General features: G+C 40.7%; 1 protein-coding gene across 3 annotated transcripts in view; it reads left to right on the top strand.

The window, feature by feature from the left end:
- SNX5 (sorting nexin 5) overlaps positions 1-14,879 on the top strand; it is a 29,258-nt gene extending 14,379 nt beyond the window's left edge. For 2 of the 3 annotated variants that reach the window (XM_032351473.1, XM_032351474.1), the window contains exons 4-14: positions 192-302; positions 2,239-2,360; positions 3,682-3,805; positions 5,366-5,461; positions 6,943-7,048; positions 7,134-7,209; positions 8,184-8,223; positions 8,315-8,401; positions 9,929-10,088; positions 13,279-13,364; positions 14,518-14,879. In XM_032351473.1, the coding sequence (XP_032207364.1) occupies positions 192-302; positions 2,239-2,360; positions 3,682-3,805; positions 5,366-5,461; positions 6,943-7,048; positions 7,134-7,209; positions 8,184-8,223; positions 8,315-8,401; positions 9,929-10,088; positions 13,279-13,364; positions 14,518-14,568 (1,059 nt within the window). In that variant the 3' untranslated portion in view covers positions 14,569-14,879. The remainder of the gene's footprint in view (positions 1-191; positions 303-2,238; positions 2,361-3,681; positions 3,806-5,365; positions 5,462-6,942; positions 7,049-7,133; positions 7,210-8,183; positions 8,224-8,314; positions 8,402-9,928; positions 10,089-13,278; positions 13,365-14,517) is intronic. The other variant, XM_032351475.1, reaches the window with a different exon arrangement.
- The last annotated feature ends 726 nt before the right edge of the window (positions 14,880-15,605 follow it).

The raw sequence follows: 15,605 nt of genomic DNA, 5'->3' as shown, positions 1-15,605 counted from the left end.
GGGTGACTTTTATTATAGTAAGGAGATCACATGTTGCTGCTTTTATTCTCAGTGTTTCTGCTTTTGTTCTTGACTGGGTCTCACTGAGATGTTTTGTCATGCAGAATTTTCCCATAGCACCAGCTCAGGAAACCCGAAACACTTTATCAAAAAGTGGTGGTTACCAGTTAATTTCTTACTGTTTTTCACAGACCACGCTGTCCACGTTTCAGAATCCAGAGTTCTCTGTTACAAGGCAACATGAAGACTTTGTGTGGCTACATGACACTCTTATTGAAACTGCAGACTATGCTGGGCTTATCGTAAGTGCATTTTGGAAAATCAGATAATTTCTGAAGCCAGTTTCTTCTACCTTCTCGTATTTGTTTTGTTTAAAGAGACTTTTACCCATTTTTTTTTTTTTTTAAAGATTTTATTTATTTGACAGAGAAAGAGAGAGAGATCACAAGTAGGCAGAGAGGCAGGCGGGAGGGGGGGAAGCAGGCTTCTCACTGAGCAGAGAGCCTGATGTGGGGCTCGATCCCAGGACCAAGGGATCATGACCTGAGCCGAAGGCAGAGGCTTAACCCACTGAGCCACCCAGGCACCCCTACCCATTTTTTTTATAATGGGTTGTGAAAACTGTCTGATTTCATCTATCAAGTAGAGCACGTGCTATTGGTAATGGCTAAACTACAGAAGAGTTGTGTTATAGCTATGAGGTGAAGCATAGAGTCTTAATGATGAGGGAGCAGGAGGCTGGCTGAGGACAAAGCAAAAGCTGGCGCCTTGCACCCCCTCTTCATCTGCTCCCCTCCATATGTGTAGCATTCCTCAGGCACCCCTGACTGCCATAAAATGATAAATAGTTAACTTGCAGGGATCGCAGTCCTGCAGAACAGGAATCTCCCTTGCTCTGCAGATGTCCTAGAGACCTAAACAGGGAGGTTACCTTATCAATAACACAAATTTCCAGAGGCAAATAACTCTCGGTTCCTGAAGCCCTAATGTCTCCCTCCCACCATAAACTGGAGGAGGCTGAGGTAGAAGGGAATGTAAATGATAGCAGGATCATAATACCCCACCAAGAATCTCCCAATTATCTTGATGTTAATGCCTGACCTAAAGACAACATTGATCAAGCCACAAGGGCAGTGCCTCCCCCCGGCACCTTGTAGGCCCTCCTTAATATGTGAAAACTCTGTTGAAACCTCCCTTCCCTTCCCCTCACCTTCCCCCAACCGCAAGGTATATAACATGCCGACCCTCACAACCCGGGGCAGCAGCTCTTCCTGCCCACGGGTCCTGTCCCCGTGCTTTAATAAACCACCATTTTGCACCAAAGATGTCTGACGAATTCTTTCTCGGTCATCGGCTCCGGACCTCAGCCCACCGAACCTCACCTAGGTTCTAGAACTTCATCATTAAGACCTGTATAATAGGCTAATTAGTTCATGGCTTGAATCTTCTCTACCTTTGGGGTTTGGTATTTTCTCAAGTAGAATTGATTTCTAGGAAAACCTCAGTAGTGATGTGATGATGGTGTATAGTAGATTTCTCAAAAGTGTTGTGGTCCACTCAAGTAGGAGAAGCAGTTGTCTTTGTGCTAATAAAAGTAGTATTGAAGCTTGTGTCTGAGAATATTCTGTTCACCTAAAATTGGAATCTTTTTATTATCCTCTGGAATTAAAAAATTGCCTTTAATGTTAGAGCCTAATTTTATTTTTAAAGATTTTTTTTTTTTAAGATTTTATTTATTTATTTGACAGAGATCCCAAGTAGGCAGAGAGGCAGGTGGTTGGGGTGGGGGGAGGATGCAGGCTCCCTGCTGAGCAGAAAGCCGGATGTGGGGCTCAATTCCAGGACCCTGGTCATGAACTGAACCAAAGGCAGAGGCTTTAACCCACTGAGCCACCCAGGCGCCCCTAGAGTCTAATCTTGATGGTGCTTCATTGACTTCATTTTAGCACTGGTTGTAATATATACACTTTAAATGGACATTGAAGCAGGCTAAACACTATTATCCCCTATAAATCATCCATACTGGGTAACCTGAAAAAATGACAGTCTGAGTGTCCAGTTGTGGGGAGGAGACTTCCTTTATATGGCCAAGAGGAATAATAAGGTTAAGAGAAGAACAGGCTGACCTGTTAGATAGCCCCACTGGGCTGGCTGCCTCCTTGTGCGTAGGCACTGAGTAGAATATCACTGCCACTGCCGGGATAAGACTGCTTGTGAGTTAAGCTGCTTTTCCTACAGATTCCACCTGCTCCTACGAAGCCTGACTTTGATGGCCCTCGAGAAAAAATGCAGAAATTGGGAGAGGGTGAAGGGTCTATGACCAAAGAAGAATTTGCTAAGATGAAGCAAGAGCTGGAAGCGTAAGTGGGGTTTTTTGATAGGACTCTGTTCTTTTATTTTGTATTTTATTTATTTGACAGAGATCACAAGTAGGCAGAGGGGGGGAAGCAGTCTCCCCGTTGAGCAGAGAACCTGATGTGGGGCTTGATCCCAGGACCCTGGGATCATGACCTGAGCTGAAGGCAGAGGCTTAACCCACTGAGCCACCCAGGCACCCCCAGGACTCTGTTCTTTTGAAAAGGACCAAAGTGATGATGTATATAGAAATCAGAAGAAGCTGGCAGTTCTCTTTAAGTATGGAGTTAATTAATTCTCTAATGCATGGTCTTGTAGAACTGCATTTTGTAGTTGATTCCCTATGGATACTGGATAGAGTGATTGTTTTCCCCCAGGTGGACTGCTTGTTATGGAATGCTGGTCTGGCAAGATGAAGAAGAAAGCCTTTGTCTGTATAGATAAAGAACTCCTCAGGCTGCTGATAATGAACTAAGTTTCATTTCCTGAAGTTCGGTGACTAGGGTATAGCTGAAACTAGATTGCAATGATGTGGTTACGAGAAGCACTCTGAATAACAATCACATCGATGGTTTGAAAGAAGTCCTAGTTCACAGAAAGCATCTTTTAACTTGATTATAAGTATTTCAAACAATGTATCACAGTTGGGGATTTATATTAAAGTTAATCATGAAATTATCCTTGCACTTCTTTCTCTTGACCCTCTCTCCCCGCTCACACTATCAGTGTGGCTCCCATTTCAGCAGTTGTCCTCCATGCTCTGCCCAGTGTCCATATTCTCTGGGGCTGGTGATCACATGGCTCCAGGTACTAAGTCCTTCCACACATGCTGGAGTACCTGTCATGGCCTGTTCTGAGGATAAGGTACTGAGCACAATAGACTAAAGTCCTACCACTAAGAAGTTTAGAGTGATCTGTAATGCCTAGGTTGAGATAACTTTATAACGTGTGATAATTCTAAGCCTTATTAGACTTGAGTGCTCTCTATGTGGCTGCAGGACTAAGGCATTTTGATTGTTTGACCAAAGCCAGTGTTCTGTGGCTGCTAAATACTAGCAGTCATTGCATGTAGATTGGGGCTTTGTAGGCTTGCTCTCTCAGCTCCTGTTGTAGTATTACTTTCTCCTTCCTTGGGAACCTTTGCCACAGGTTCCCAAATGGCAAATGCCTAATTATTAACTACATAAAAGGTTGTACCAGAATGTTTTGGTCTAGTTTGAGTGTTTTCCTTAAGTGGTATGAGCAGAACAGTGGTGATAACTGGGACCAATACTGGTTATTTAGTCAAGTGGTCCCAGCCTAATGCCTTGTGTGTTTCTCTTCCAGTGAGTATCTCGCGGTCTTTAAGAAGACTGTATCCTCCCATGAGGTTTTTCTACAGCGGCTCTCTTCTCACCCTGTTCTCAGTAAGGATCGCAACTTCCATGTGTTCCTGGAATATGATCAGGATGTAAGGCATTTTTGTTCCATTTCCATGATCCAGTGAAAATGCACATGACAATTTTTTTTTTCCTATTCTCTCTTCTCTCCCCTACCCCCTTAGGAAAGGAAGAAGAGGGAGAGTGAGAGAATCCCGAATAGGCTTTAGACCCAGCACAGAACCCCGATGTGGAGCTTGTTCCGTAGCCCTGAGATCATGACCTGAGCTGAAATCAAGAGCTGGATGTGGATGCTTAACTGACTGAGCCACCCAGCATCCCCACTTGATTTTTTTTTTTCTTAAATGTTTGAGGGGCACCATGCTGCCTATCAGAAGAGCATGCACCTCTTGATCCTTGGGGTCATGAGTTTGAGCCCCACAGTGGGTATAGAGATTGCTTTAAAAAAATAAAAATTAATAGAAATATACTTGATGTCCTGATAAATTTTCTGGAAAATTGACTTTTAAAGTACTGAGTTTTTTAATGGCACAGTGAAATCCTTTTTTAGATACTCTCTCCACCTCCCCATTTCAAGATACTTTTATAAAATGCTACTTGAAGATTACTTTTACCCCTCTTTAATGAAGGACTGGTTTTTGCCCTCTGTTAATTTTGGGATTGTTATTTGTTTTGAAAGGTTTTATTTGAGAGAGAATAAGCGGCTGGGGGGCAGAGACTGCTCCCACAGACTTTTCACAGACTGCTCACTGTGCAGGGAGCCTGATGTGGGAAGTCAGACACCCAACTTACTGAGCCACACAGGCTCCCCAATTTGGGGATTGAGAGGAATTTTCAGTTCACGTTTGCTTTTGGTTACCTGTTTGTTGGAAGGAATTATATGTTTTGCACCCCTCCCCCCTTTTTGAAAGATTTTTATTTGAGAGCGGGTGTGTGCACACACAAGCTGGGGGAGAAGCAGACTCCCTGCTGAGCTGGGAGTTGGACCTGGGGCTCCATCCCAGGACCTGGAGATGATGACCTGAGCTGAAGGCAGATACTTAACCATCTCTGCCATCCAGGAGCTCCCGTTGACCTTTTTTGTTTTTTCCCTCCTTTAATTTTTTTTTTAAATTACTTCTTGATATGTGTGAGGTAGGCCCTAACTTAAAATTTCTTCAGCATCTTCAAACCAGTAAAGTTCAGTCAGCAGCATAGGACATTACAATAATTCAAGGAAAGATTTCTAAAGGCCACTATCTCATGCCTGGCTGGGTCCGTTGGAAGAGCATGCAACTCTTGATCTTGGGTGCATGAGTTCAGACCCCATGTTGGGTATAAAACCTTCTTAATAAATAAATAAATAAATAAACATAAAATAAAAGCCATTGAAACTTAGTGCCATGTATTTTTCCAGAATATCTTGGGTTATACATTTTTTAGAACTATGACCAGTGTTTAAATTTTGCTATTTATTCCTATTTAGACCTGGTGGCTAAGATGGAATGAAAGATATTTTATGTGTGTTCCTGTACTAGGACACAGTATCACTTAGAAGATATTTAAAGCCAAAAGCACTTAGAAAAACATGTATACCATAAACTATTACATAATTTTCTTCTTTTTTTTTCTTTATTTTTTTTTCCCCCCAGCTAAGTGTTCGGCGGAAAAATACCAAAGAGGTGTTTGGTGGCTTTTTCAAAAGTGTGGTGAAAAGTGCTGATGAGGTCCTTTTTTCTGGAGTTAAGGTAAGGGATTTTAGCTGTTGCAGAAAACTCTTGTGAATAGCTGACTTTTTATTTCTTCACAAGAGATATTTGTGAAACAAATGTATTAACTTCAAGAAATGTAAGTAATTTAAAAATCTTGGGTATTTTTATCTACTTACTGAATTTTCACTTTTATTTCTAAAATACCGTGTTCTCTTAAGTGAGAGGATAAGAACAGTCTCATTTAATTCATTTTCTCCTTTTCTGTATAGAGAGTAGTTGCCCAATTACTATTATTATTATTTTTTCTTAAAGATTTTATTTATTTATTTGACAGACAGAGATCACAAGTAGGCAGAGAGGCAGTCAGAGAGAGACAGAGAAACAGGCTCCGCGCGGGACTTGATCCCAGGACCCTGGGACCATGAACTGAGCCGAAGGCAGAGGCTTAACCCACTGAGCCACCCAGGAACCCCAGTTACTATTTTTTAAAAAGAAAATAAGCAACAAGATTATAGTATTTCATGACATTCTGCAGAACTACACTGTCCACTTCGGTAGTCCCAGCCTCACCAAATTTTTAATTTTATTTGTGTGATGTGAAGAAAAGACTGTAGAAGACTGTAAATTTTTTTTTTTTTTTAAAGATTTTATTTATTTATTTGAGGGAGAATGAGTGAGAAAGAGCATGAGAGAGGAGAAGCTCAGAGGGAGAAGCAGACTCCCCAAGGAGCTGGGAGCCCGATGCGGGACTCGATCCTGGAAGTCCGGGATCATGACCTGAGCCACCCAGGCGCCCAAGACTGTAAAATATTAAAAGTAGTTTCACCTGTTTTTTTGTTTTATTTTATAATGTGGCTACTAGAAAATTTTAAAATAGTGTATGTCATTCACATATTTCTGTTGGACAAAGCTGTCTTAAAAGACTAAATTGATATTTAGCTCTTCTCAGCCCCTTCTACTTTTTAACTGAGTTACCAGCTTGTGTCTAACATTGCCACCTGTTGAGGACATGAGCAACAAGCCCAGGGTATAGGTGCTGAGTAGAGGGCATTGTCAGGAATTTGGAAGCTCTAGGAAATTCTCCTTCGTGCATTTTAAGGTGAATGGGGCTGTTCTGTCCCCATATAACATGGAATGTTTGGCATCCCTGATAGGTGCCCACCAAATATACACCCCCTCGCTTCCCCCGCCCATACAAATATGTAGGTATCTACTGCTAGGTTGCAACCTGCCAGGCAGAACCACTTCTCTTGCAGGATTGTTGGATGTTAGAAAGGATACCACATTTTTCCTGGGTGTTGTTGAATGGCTATTGAAAATGGTTTTTTCTGTTGACATTTCCTGCTAGCACTTGAGTTTTGCTAATCTTGGGTATGAAATGCTGTCTTGTTAGTTTGGGTTTTTCTGGTCCATAGAGGTTAAAGTTCTTACACTTGAGCTTATTTCCTTAATGTTTCTTATGAAAAATACATTCATATTATTCAGAGTTTTGCTTAAATTTCTTTTTTCCCCTTTAGGAGGTAGATGACTTCTTTGAGCAAGAGAAGAATTTCCTCATTAACTATTATAATAGGATCAAGGATTCGTGTGCAAAAGCTGACAAAATGACCCGATCTCATAAAAGTAAATACCATTTACCCACTAGACGCTTAGCTTTGCTGATGTACTAGCTCTCTTCATATAAAAAGGGCTGTCCTTGTTTTTGCAGATGTTGCAGATGACTATATCCACACTGCAGCCTGCCTGCATAGCTTGGCTTTAGAAGAGCCCACGGTCATCAAAAAGTAAGTTTTGTTGGAAAAGCATTTTACCTACTCCCAGTTGACAACTCGTGAGTGGTATAATGAAGAATGACTGTATGGTTTCACTTCTGCTTTTGAGTACCAGCTCATCAAGATAGAGGATAGTGTGGTCTCTAGGACTCAAATCTTGACGCACCCTGTGAACATAGACACATTTAAGATATTTGTAGGGTACTCAGCGGGCACTTCTATACCAAACGTGGTAGCTCTTGTCAAAGATTTTATTTTTGTCAAACTGTCTCCTTTTTATATTGATTTAATTCTGGATTTGTGTCTGAATGAAGTTTGCCTTATATATTCTCTGGCAAATGGTGTTTCACCTGGATGGACTTAAGACTTATAAGGGCCCTGGACTTAAGAGATTGGTTTTGGTTAAGGTGGTCTTAAGGCGAATACAGTGACCCCAGTCGGTTTTGAGCTTTTTTATATGAATTTTTCAGTTTCTTCATCCTGGGCCTTTCTGGTGTGAGGCTGCATTCTACTTAACACCTAGGGCTTGCTTGGTATAGCAGGTGGTGGTATTTCTGATTTGAAGGTGGAAGTCAGGCTACTGTCACATGAAACCATGGCTTTTTAAAATTTTTATTTATTTATTTAAATAACGTATTTCTGTCTTTGGGATACCCATGGTGGCAGCTCATTAGAACCTGCCCTTGGTTAACTCAGCTTTGACATTGATTAAAGACTGTCTTGGAATACAGTTTCTGCATGGCAGGGTGGCCTAGGGGCACTGAGAGGTTGATAGCCACAAGTGTGGCACTGTATATGTGTTTAGTTCTGTAACCCATCTTCTCTGCTAGATTGAGCCAGTTGGTGATGAAAGTACTGCTTTGATAAATTAATTCTAAAGCACCATTGGCTCAGATTCCTGCATTTACTCATTCATGTCTTACTGATAAGGTCCTATTTCATACATGATTTAAGACCGTAAACCAAAATCATGTATATTTTTTCAGGTACCTATTGAAGGTTGCTGAGCTATTTGAAAAACTTAGGGTAAGGATTTCTATGTTGGTCTTCATAATACATATTTAATCATCTGTAGATTTCTGCTTAGATGATGGTGACCTTTACTTTTTTTTATTAGAAAGTAGAAAGTCGAGTCTCCTCGGATGAAGACTTAAAGCTGACAGAGCTTCTCCGATACTACATGCTCAACATAGAGGCTGCTAAGGTAAGGCAGCAGTTATAATACAAGACCACGTTGCATTACCCAGAAGAGGTTTCATGTTAGAGATGTATTTCGTTGTTGAAAATGAAGAGAGATGGGAATTTGTAAGGATTGTTTGTATAAATAATAAATTCAGTAAACTGAGATAGTTTAGCCAGAAATTGAGCTGATTTGGGAATTGCAGTTCAGGAAACAGATGCTGTAGCAAGCTACAGGCAAGTGCATTAAGGGTTTGGGCTGGGCTTGTGTTTAGTAGGAGTGTGAAGAGAGGGACATCCAAACAGTAAGTTCATTTGGCTGGAGGATATTTCTGCCAAGAAGTGAGTTGGTAAGTCAGGAGATAAGTATCTTCTGTAAATTGGGCATTTGAAATCAGTCTCTTAGTTCTTAGGTTCCATTCTTTTGAGGGCACATGTGAGATTCTCCATTTCATAGCTTCTGGTTCCATTTTAGATTGAAATTTTTCTGCAGTATCATACCTTTTTGTGGCATTGTATCCTTAGTTTGTATCAGGAGCAGTCGGGGTGGTGCCAAGTGAACAGATAGAAATTTGGGGGATTATAGGCTATTGGATGTGGTAAAACTGAACACAAGTGTTTCTGAGGGAGAAAAGGTTTGGGGATTTTGTGAGTTTTTATTGAATTGCAGTTTTGAGTCTATAAACTAATAATTACTTACTAAAAACAGGACGAAGTAGTAAGCAAAATGACCTTTGGGAATGAAACATGCATTCACTGGGCATAACACTGCCGTGAGTGTCATTAGGAAGTAGAAATTCATTATTTTACTCATAGTTTCATATGTAGTTAATTTGTCTTTTGACATATTTCCTTAGTTTTATATTTTTATATACATTAGACTATATTTCTTACTTCCTTTTTTAATGGACTTGAAATGATGATAAACCCAGGTTTTTAAAACACATGTATGTTGAACCTCCCATACCTGTTCTGTTTTAAATAAGGAAGTAACTTGTACTTGGCTGGAGATTGCAAATAGTTTTTATTTCAGATGAGAGCCTCTGATGGACTTGAGGCAGGCCTTGTAGTGGGGTGAGGTTAGAACAACTTTCTTCTGCTGCCTCACTGTTTAGTCGCATCACTTGACACGCCCAACAGTGCTTTTTGTTCTGGTAGAAGGTGGTTAATTTTCTGAAACTGCTTTCCATGATTGAATCATGGAAATGATTTGATCCTTTAGTTTTCACTGTTGGGGTTTTTGTTTTGTTTGGGGGGGGTGTTTTTAATCCATACAAAGAATTTCAAAAAGCCCTCAACAGTGCTGCAAGGATTATTGCCCCCAGGCTAATCTTGAAATTAAAACAAAACAAAAAACACAATAGAAGGGGGAGGTAGAAGTGGACTAGATTGTTGCCTTTTGACATTTCAGGCCTTGCATTGCCTCCACCCCCCCACTTTTTTATTTTTTAATTTTAGAGTAGTTTAGATACTTAGTTTTCCCATTTTGGTCTCTAGCAGTCTTTCAGGATAAGTTTAACTACCATGTCCTGTCTGTTAATTTTTTTCTCAGGATCTCTTATACAGACGCACCAAAGCCCTCACTGACTATGAGAACTCAAACAAAGCCTTGGATAAGGCCCGGTTGAAAAGCAAAGATGTCAAATTGGCTGAGGCGCACCAGCAGGAATGCTGCCAGAAATTTGAACAGCTTTCTGAATCTGCAAAAGAAGGTTGAACAGGCCTACTTTTTACTTCTTGCTTTTTATTTGGAAGTAATTTCAAACTTGTAGAGAAAAGTTGCACAGATAATGCAGAGAACACCTATGCATTCTTTTCCAGGAGTCCCCTAGTTGTCCAGTTTGCCTCTTCTGCTTCCTCATTTGCACATGCACATGGGGTGGGTTTTTTTGTTTTTTGTTTTTGTTTTCCCTTTTCAGTCATTTGAGATTAAGTTCTGTCTGTTGTCCTTTCATCCCTAAAAAAACCTTTTTGTTGTGTATTTCTCTTACATCGCTACAGTATACTTACTGACTTTGGTTAGTTTAGATAAAATACACTCCAGCCTGTTGTCTATAGTCTCAGTTTGTTGTTTGTCCCAACAACATATTCCTGTCTAGGGTTACCATTAGGCTACCATAGCTCTTATGTCTCCTTTAATTTGGAAGGGATCCCTGCCCCCGCCCTTTTTTTTAAAAGGACATTTGCCTTTTTGGGGACCACAGGCTCTGTAAATAGTGAATAGTGTTCCTCATTTTCGGAATATCTGTTCTGTCATGAATAGGTTCTGTTTGTGCATTTCCAGTAGAATACTGAGTTCTGTGTCTTTCAGGTGTTGCATCTGAGGGCACTTTATGTTCCATCTTCTGCTCATTTGTGGTGTTAATTTTGATTATCCAATCAAGGTGTTACCCAATTTCTTCACTTTATAGTTAATTTTTTTCCCTGTGCTGCTAATCAGCAGTGTGTGGGGAGACAATTTAAGACCTTGCAGATAGCCTGCTCTTCATCATACTTTCTCCCTAAATTTAGTCTGTGTTGATTCTTGTCTGAGCCAGCCTTTACTGTGATGGTTGCAGAAAAGTGATTCCTTTCCCCCAGTTCTAGCATTCTCTTCCTACACCCTTGGTGTCATCACCCTTTAAACACAAGCCTTCCCTTTTTCGCAATTCCTTCCTTGTCATTATTAGAGTCATTTTTTTTTTTTTAAGTTTTTATTTATTTGACAGAACACATGAGCGAGCACAAGCAGGGAGAGCAGCTGAGGGAGAGGGAGAAGCAGGCTTCCCACAGAGTAGTAGGAAGCCTGATGAGGACCATGGGATCATGACCTGAGCCGAAAGCAGATGCTTAACTGACTGAGCCACCCAGGCACCCAAGAATGTTATTTTCCTGTTGTGAATGTAATTGTAGTGATACTCTGTACCTGATTCATCCCAAACTTGGGTTTCTTTGAAAAATCCCTGTCTCATTTTAGGGCTTTGTTTTCTGAGAACATTTCTACCCCCCTAGGACATTATCTGATAATGTCCTGATAACCAGCAGTGAGCAGTAGAGTTCCATTGTCTTGGCTCATTGTTTTCAGTACTGTAATTCCTTAACTGTAAGAGTCAGAGCTGCTCTGTACAAAAATCTTGAAAAGGGCATGCAGATATGCGCACATGGCTTTTGGATTATTTTTCAAAGGAACCTCCTTACTAGCATAGTAAAATAAATCTTGCCCTTTGTTTAATTAGCTAATTTATAAGGAAAAGAACAAACTTAAAAAACTACTGGGTTGAAATCTTACGATATTACATAGGCCAGAGTTTACTAGCTCTGACAGCTTCAGAATAGATTAAAGAAAAACCACAAGTCTTTATAGCGGTGCCAGTTTAGGCCTGTCCTTGCCTAAGGTTTGTTCCTGTATTAGATTTTATCCCCTTTATTCAAAATGTAAGTCTGGTTATACTGTATTTAAAAGTACAGTATTATGTAGAATACTGCAATGAATGGGTCTTATCTGCCTCTGGTCCAGGTTCTTCCTGAAATTCATGACTGAACTGATAGTCAGTTGAACGAGCATAGTACAAATGAAGGTGGTGTGAACAGGCATCAACGGGAGATGAGACAGGTTAGCGTTGAGTCCTGGTCCTGGGTGCAGGCCTAGAGGAAAGGTGAGTTTATCTTGGCCTCTGCGAAGACCTATTTAGTATATCCAAGGTAATTAACCCATCATGATAATATGTTTTGCAAGTTTTTACTTTTTAATGTTGGCTGCTTGATCTTTCTTTTGGCCAGTGCTACATTAGACCTGGTACAGGTGGGTAAGTTTGCTCCTGAGGACTGGACCCCCAGCTGAAGCTGGAGAGGATTTTGACCAAAGGAGTGATGGTCAGAACTGGGTTTATGGAAGGAATCCAGGGGAGAAAGTACTTATTCACTTACCCTAATTTCTAATGGGGCATTAATCCTGAATAGTGTTTGGTGATAGGAAACAACAGATGTAAAAGGGCACATTGTATAGCTCTGTCTACAGAGAAGCTGTCTGAGCGTAAGCAGTAGTTTCAAAGTTTAAAAATAATTTAAAGAAATGGGTGTAGGTGCAGGTTATGTGTGTGTGGCTCACCACCTCCCCAGCCTTCTTTCCATAAGTACTGGTAGCTAGAGGTTTAGGGCAAGACTGCTCATTTCGTAGATTCTCCAAGTAGTCCGTGGCATTCTCTAAATTTTGATGCTCAGTAATTGGGTGCAGTGCTCATTTTAAAGGCAGTGACAGGGGCACCTGGCTGGCTCAGTAGGTAAGAGCATGCAACTCGATCTCAGGGTTTTAAGTTCGTGCCCCACGTTGGGTGTAGATATAACTTAAAATCTTAGGGGCGCTTGGGTGGCTCAGTGGGTTAAAGCCTCTGCCTTCAGCTCGGGTCACGATCCCAGAGTCCTAGGATCAAGCCTCACATTGGGCTCTCTGCTCATCAGGGAGCCTGCTTCCTCCTCTCTCTCTGCCTGCTTCTCTGTGATCTGCCTGTCAAATAAATAAATAAAAATTTAAAAAATAAAAAAAATCTTAAACAAAGGCAGGCGCCTGGGTAGCTCAGTTGGTAAAGCATCTGCCTTCAGCTCAGGTCATGATCCCAGGGTCCTGGGATCCAGCGGCGAGTTGGGTTCCTTGCTCAGCAGAGGAGTCTGTTAATCCCTCTCACTCCCTCTCTGCTCATGTTCTCTCTCTCACTCAAATAAATAAAATCTTTGAATACATAAAGACAAAGGCAGGCACATCACTATATTGTCCATAAAATGTCAGGTACGTGTCCCAGTTTGCAGAGATAATAAAAAATAGGAGAAAATATGTGTATCAAAGTGTTGGAGATTATATGTAAGAATGATGTTTGGAAATTAAAGATTAAAATTGTTCAGCTTTTGTTGGTAACTTTTCTTTTATAGAACTAGTCAATTTCAAACGAAAGAGAGTGGCAGCATTTAGAAAGAATTTAATTGAAATGTCTGAACTGGAAATAAAGCATGCCAGGGTAAGTGTTTTTCCTTTAAATTAAGCCAGCTTTTTAGGCCAGACCCCACCCCAGTTATTTTCCCAGCTCACCATCCCAGTATCATTGGCAGATGAGGTTTGCTTTCTGGTATTAATCTCTTGTGATATAGGCAGGAGTTACTTGTTGGATTATTTTTTCTTCTGCAAACCAAAATTCTGTAACATATGATGAAATAGTGTTTTTGAGAAGAGCATATTAGTGTCTTAGGATATTTAATTTTTTTTGTTTAGAAAGGAAGAACTTCCTTGTATATTTAAGGTTTGGTACAGAACAGGTGGAGAAAAATGGTTCTCAGTGTTGGGTATGCTTTAGAATCTCCTTAAGGAGCCTTTAAAGTGTTGCCCGGAGCAGTTGGCTCAGTTTCTGGGCATGGCTTTTCACGCAGCTCCTGGGTGCAGCTGCATGTGAGTCCGGCAGTGCTGTCTGGCCCAGGGCTACAGGATCAGCAGGGAGCCACAGTAGGAGGGAACTGCCGCTGGCCAGTCAGCATTGGTTAAGCAGGAAGACTTTGAACATACGTGTGTATTTTGAGTTTCTTTATTTTGACCACACCATTTATTTACTTTTTGATTAAGTTCAAGTCTTGTTGTGTATGACCTTTTAAATTGGGGTTTTAGAGTGTCCTGTATATGTAAATCATACCCATGGTGTTCCCGGTGTTCGGAGTTTTCTCAATTCCTTTTAAGTGAGAACTTTGTAAAGGAATTTGTGCTAGACCTTTATGAGTATTCATAATTTATAATCTCACTCATAATTAATTTTTACACCTTTTTATCTGGTCTTTCCAAGGCCTTCAGTTTCAAGAACAACTCTTCTGTAGTGTTTAGTTTAGGTCACAGCGAAACTGGCAGGATTGAATTGAGAGCAGACCTGGAGTGGCAGCTGTGAGCCTCTCCAGGTGGCGGCCCCAGACCCTTAGAGGGTGAGGAACTCACCAACATGAAATTGGGGTGCACGTTGTAGCATGAGGTGCAGTTGTGATTTAATGAAGAAAAAGATAACCCAGTTTGGTTGGCTTTAAATCTCTTATGAAAAGCTTTAAGTTGGTGGGTTTGAGTCAAATTCTTACAGATGCGTAGGAGGTCTGGACTCTAGAGAGATGCATTGGTCTACCTTGATTTTTGTCTTCCAGAACAATGTCTCCCTCCTGCAGAGCTGCATTGACTTGTTCAAGAACAACTGATCTGCCATTTCTCTGAATGAAGGAGGCGAATGTGAAAGCAAGCCAGCATCACTTGCACTTAAATCATTACCACAGAAGATTTAGTACCTTTGACTTCAGTTTAAAATTATGTGAATAAATACTTTGATTTCTAAAAATCTTAACACTTAACCATGTTGGTTTAAAAATATTTCTATTGCATGCTACTTGGACATAACTAATCTTTTCCTTATGTATTTAATACCTCAGAATGGTCAGTCTACATACTGGGTCTTCCTGTAATTTGCCTTTAGTTATTAAAGAGTGCAGGAAACGTGCCTTCTGGAACCAAGTATAAGCAATGGCCTGGTGCATGTTGTCTCATGGTTTCATGTGCCCATATCCCTACAAACCAGTTAATTTAGAGTAGGTGTCACTGATGACAGAGAAGTCAGCTGCTTGTTGCAGGTAGTATACACATTCCATTCCTTACTGTGATCCCCCTCCCCTACACTCATGGTTCTTTAGTTACCTTAAGTGATTTTATTATAACAAGAACAAAAAAATTTCATTTGTCTTTATATACCCTTTGCAGCTCCATATTTTGTAGTTGGGGTATATTTGAGGGGCAAGAAATAACTTAGGGTGTAAGAAATAATATGGCCTGCTTATGTTAAGATGTAAGCCCTCTTCCTGACCATAGGGGGAGGTGTGTGTGTGTGTGTGTGTGTGTGTGGACTTTTTATAAAGTGTATAATAAAATAAATCATGTTACCATACGGAGTGTTTTTGTGGAAAAGAAAGCTCAAGTGTGCCCTAGGGCTTCAAGGTCTCTGTCCACCATTCTAGCCTCTGTTCTTGAGGCTACTGATGGCCAGTGTTTTAGAAGGTCCCTGTATCTGGATTTGTCTGGCTTACTCATGGGTTCAATTTGGGTTTGCACTTCTTACAGGCTTAGCCTAAGTGATACAGTGTTCTCAGGCCACATAGCTCATGTTGTTGGTGATAACTCAGCATTTAAGGTAGTACCTGTTAGGGGTTTCCCTATATATAAAGTTGGTGATTTTTTGTTTCTTGTT

This window comes from Mustela erminea, chromosome 7, assembly GCF_009829155.1.
Source record: "Mustela erminea isolate mMusErm1 chromosome 7, mMusErm1.Pri, whole genome shotgun sequence".
In the NCBI taxonomy this organism is placed as follows: domain Eukaryota; kingdom Metazoa; phylum Chordata; class Mammalia; order Carnivora; family Mustelidae; genus Mustela; species Mustela erminea.
Note: the sequence above shows the minus strand (reverse complement) of the source record. Positions and strands in the feature narration are given on the sequence as shown.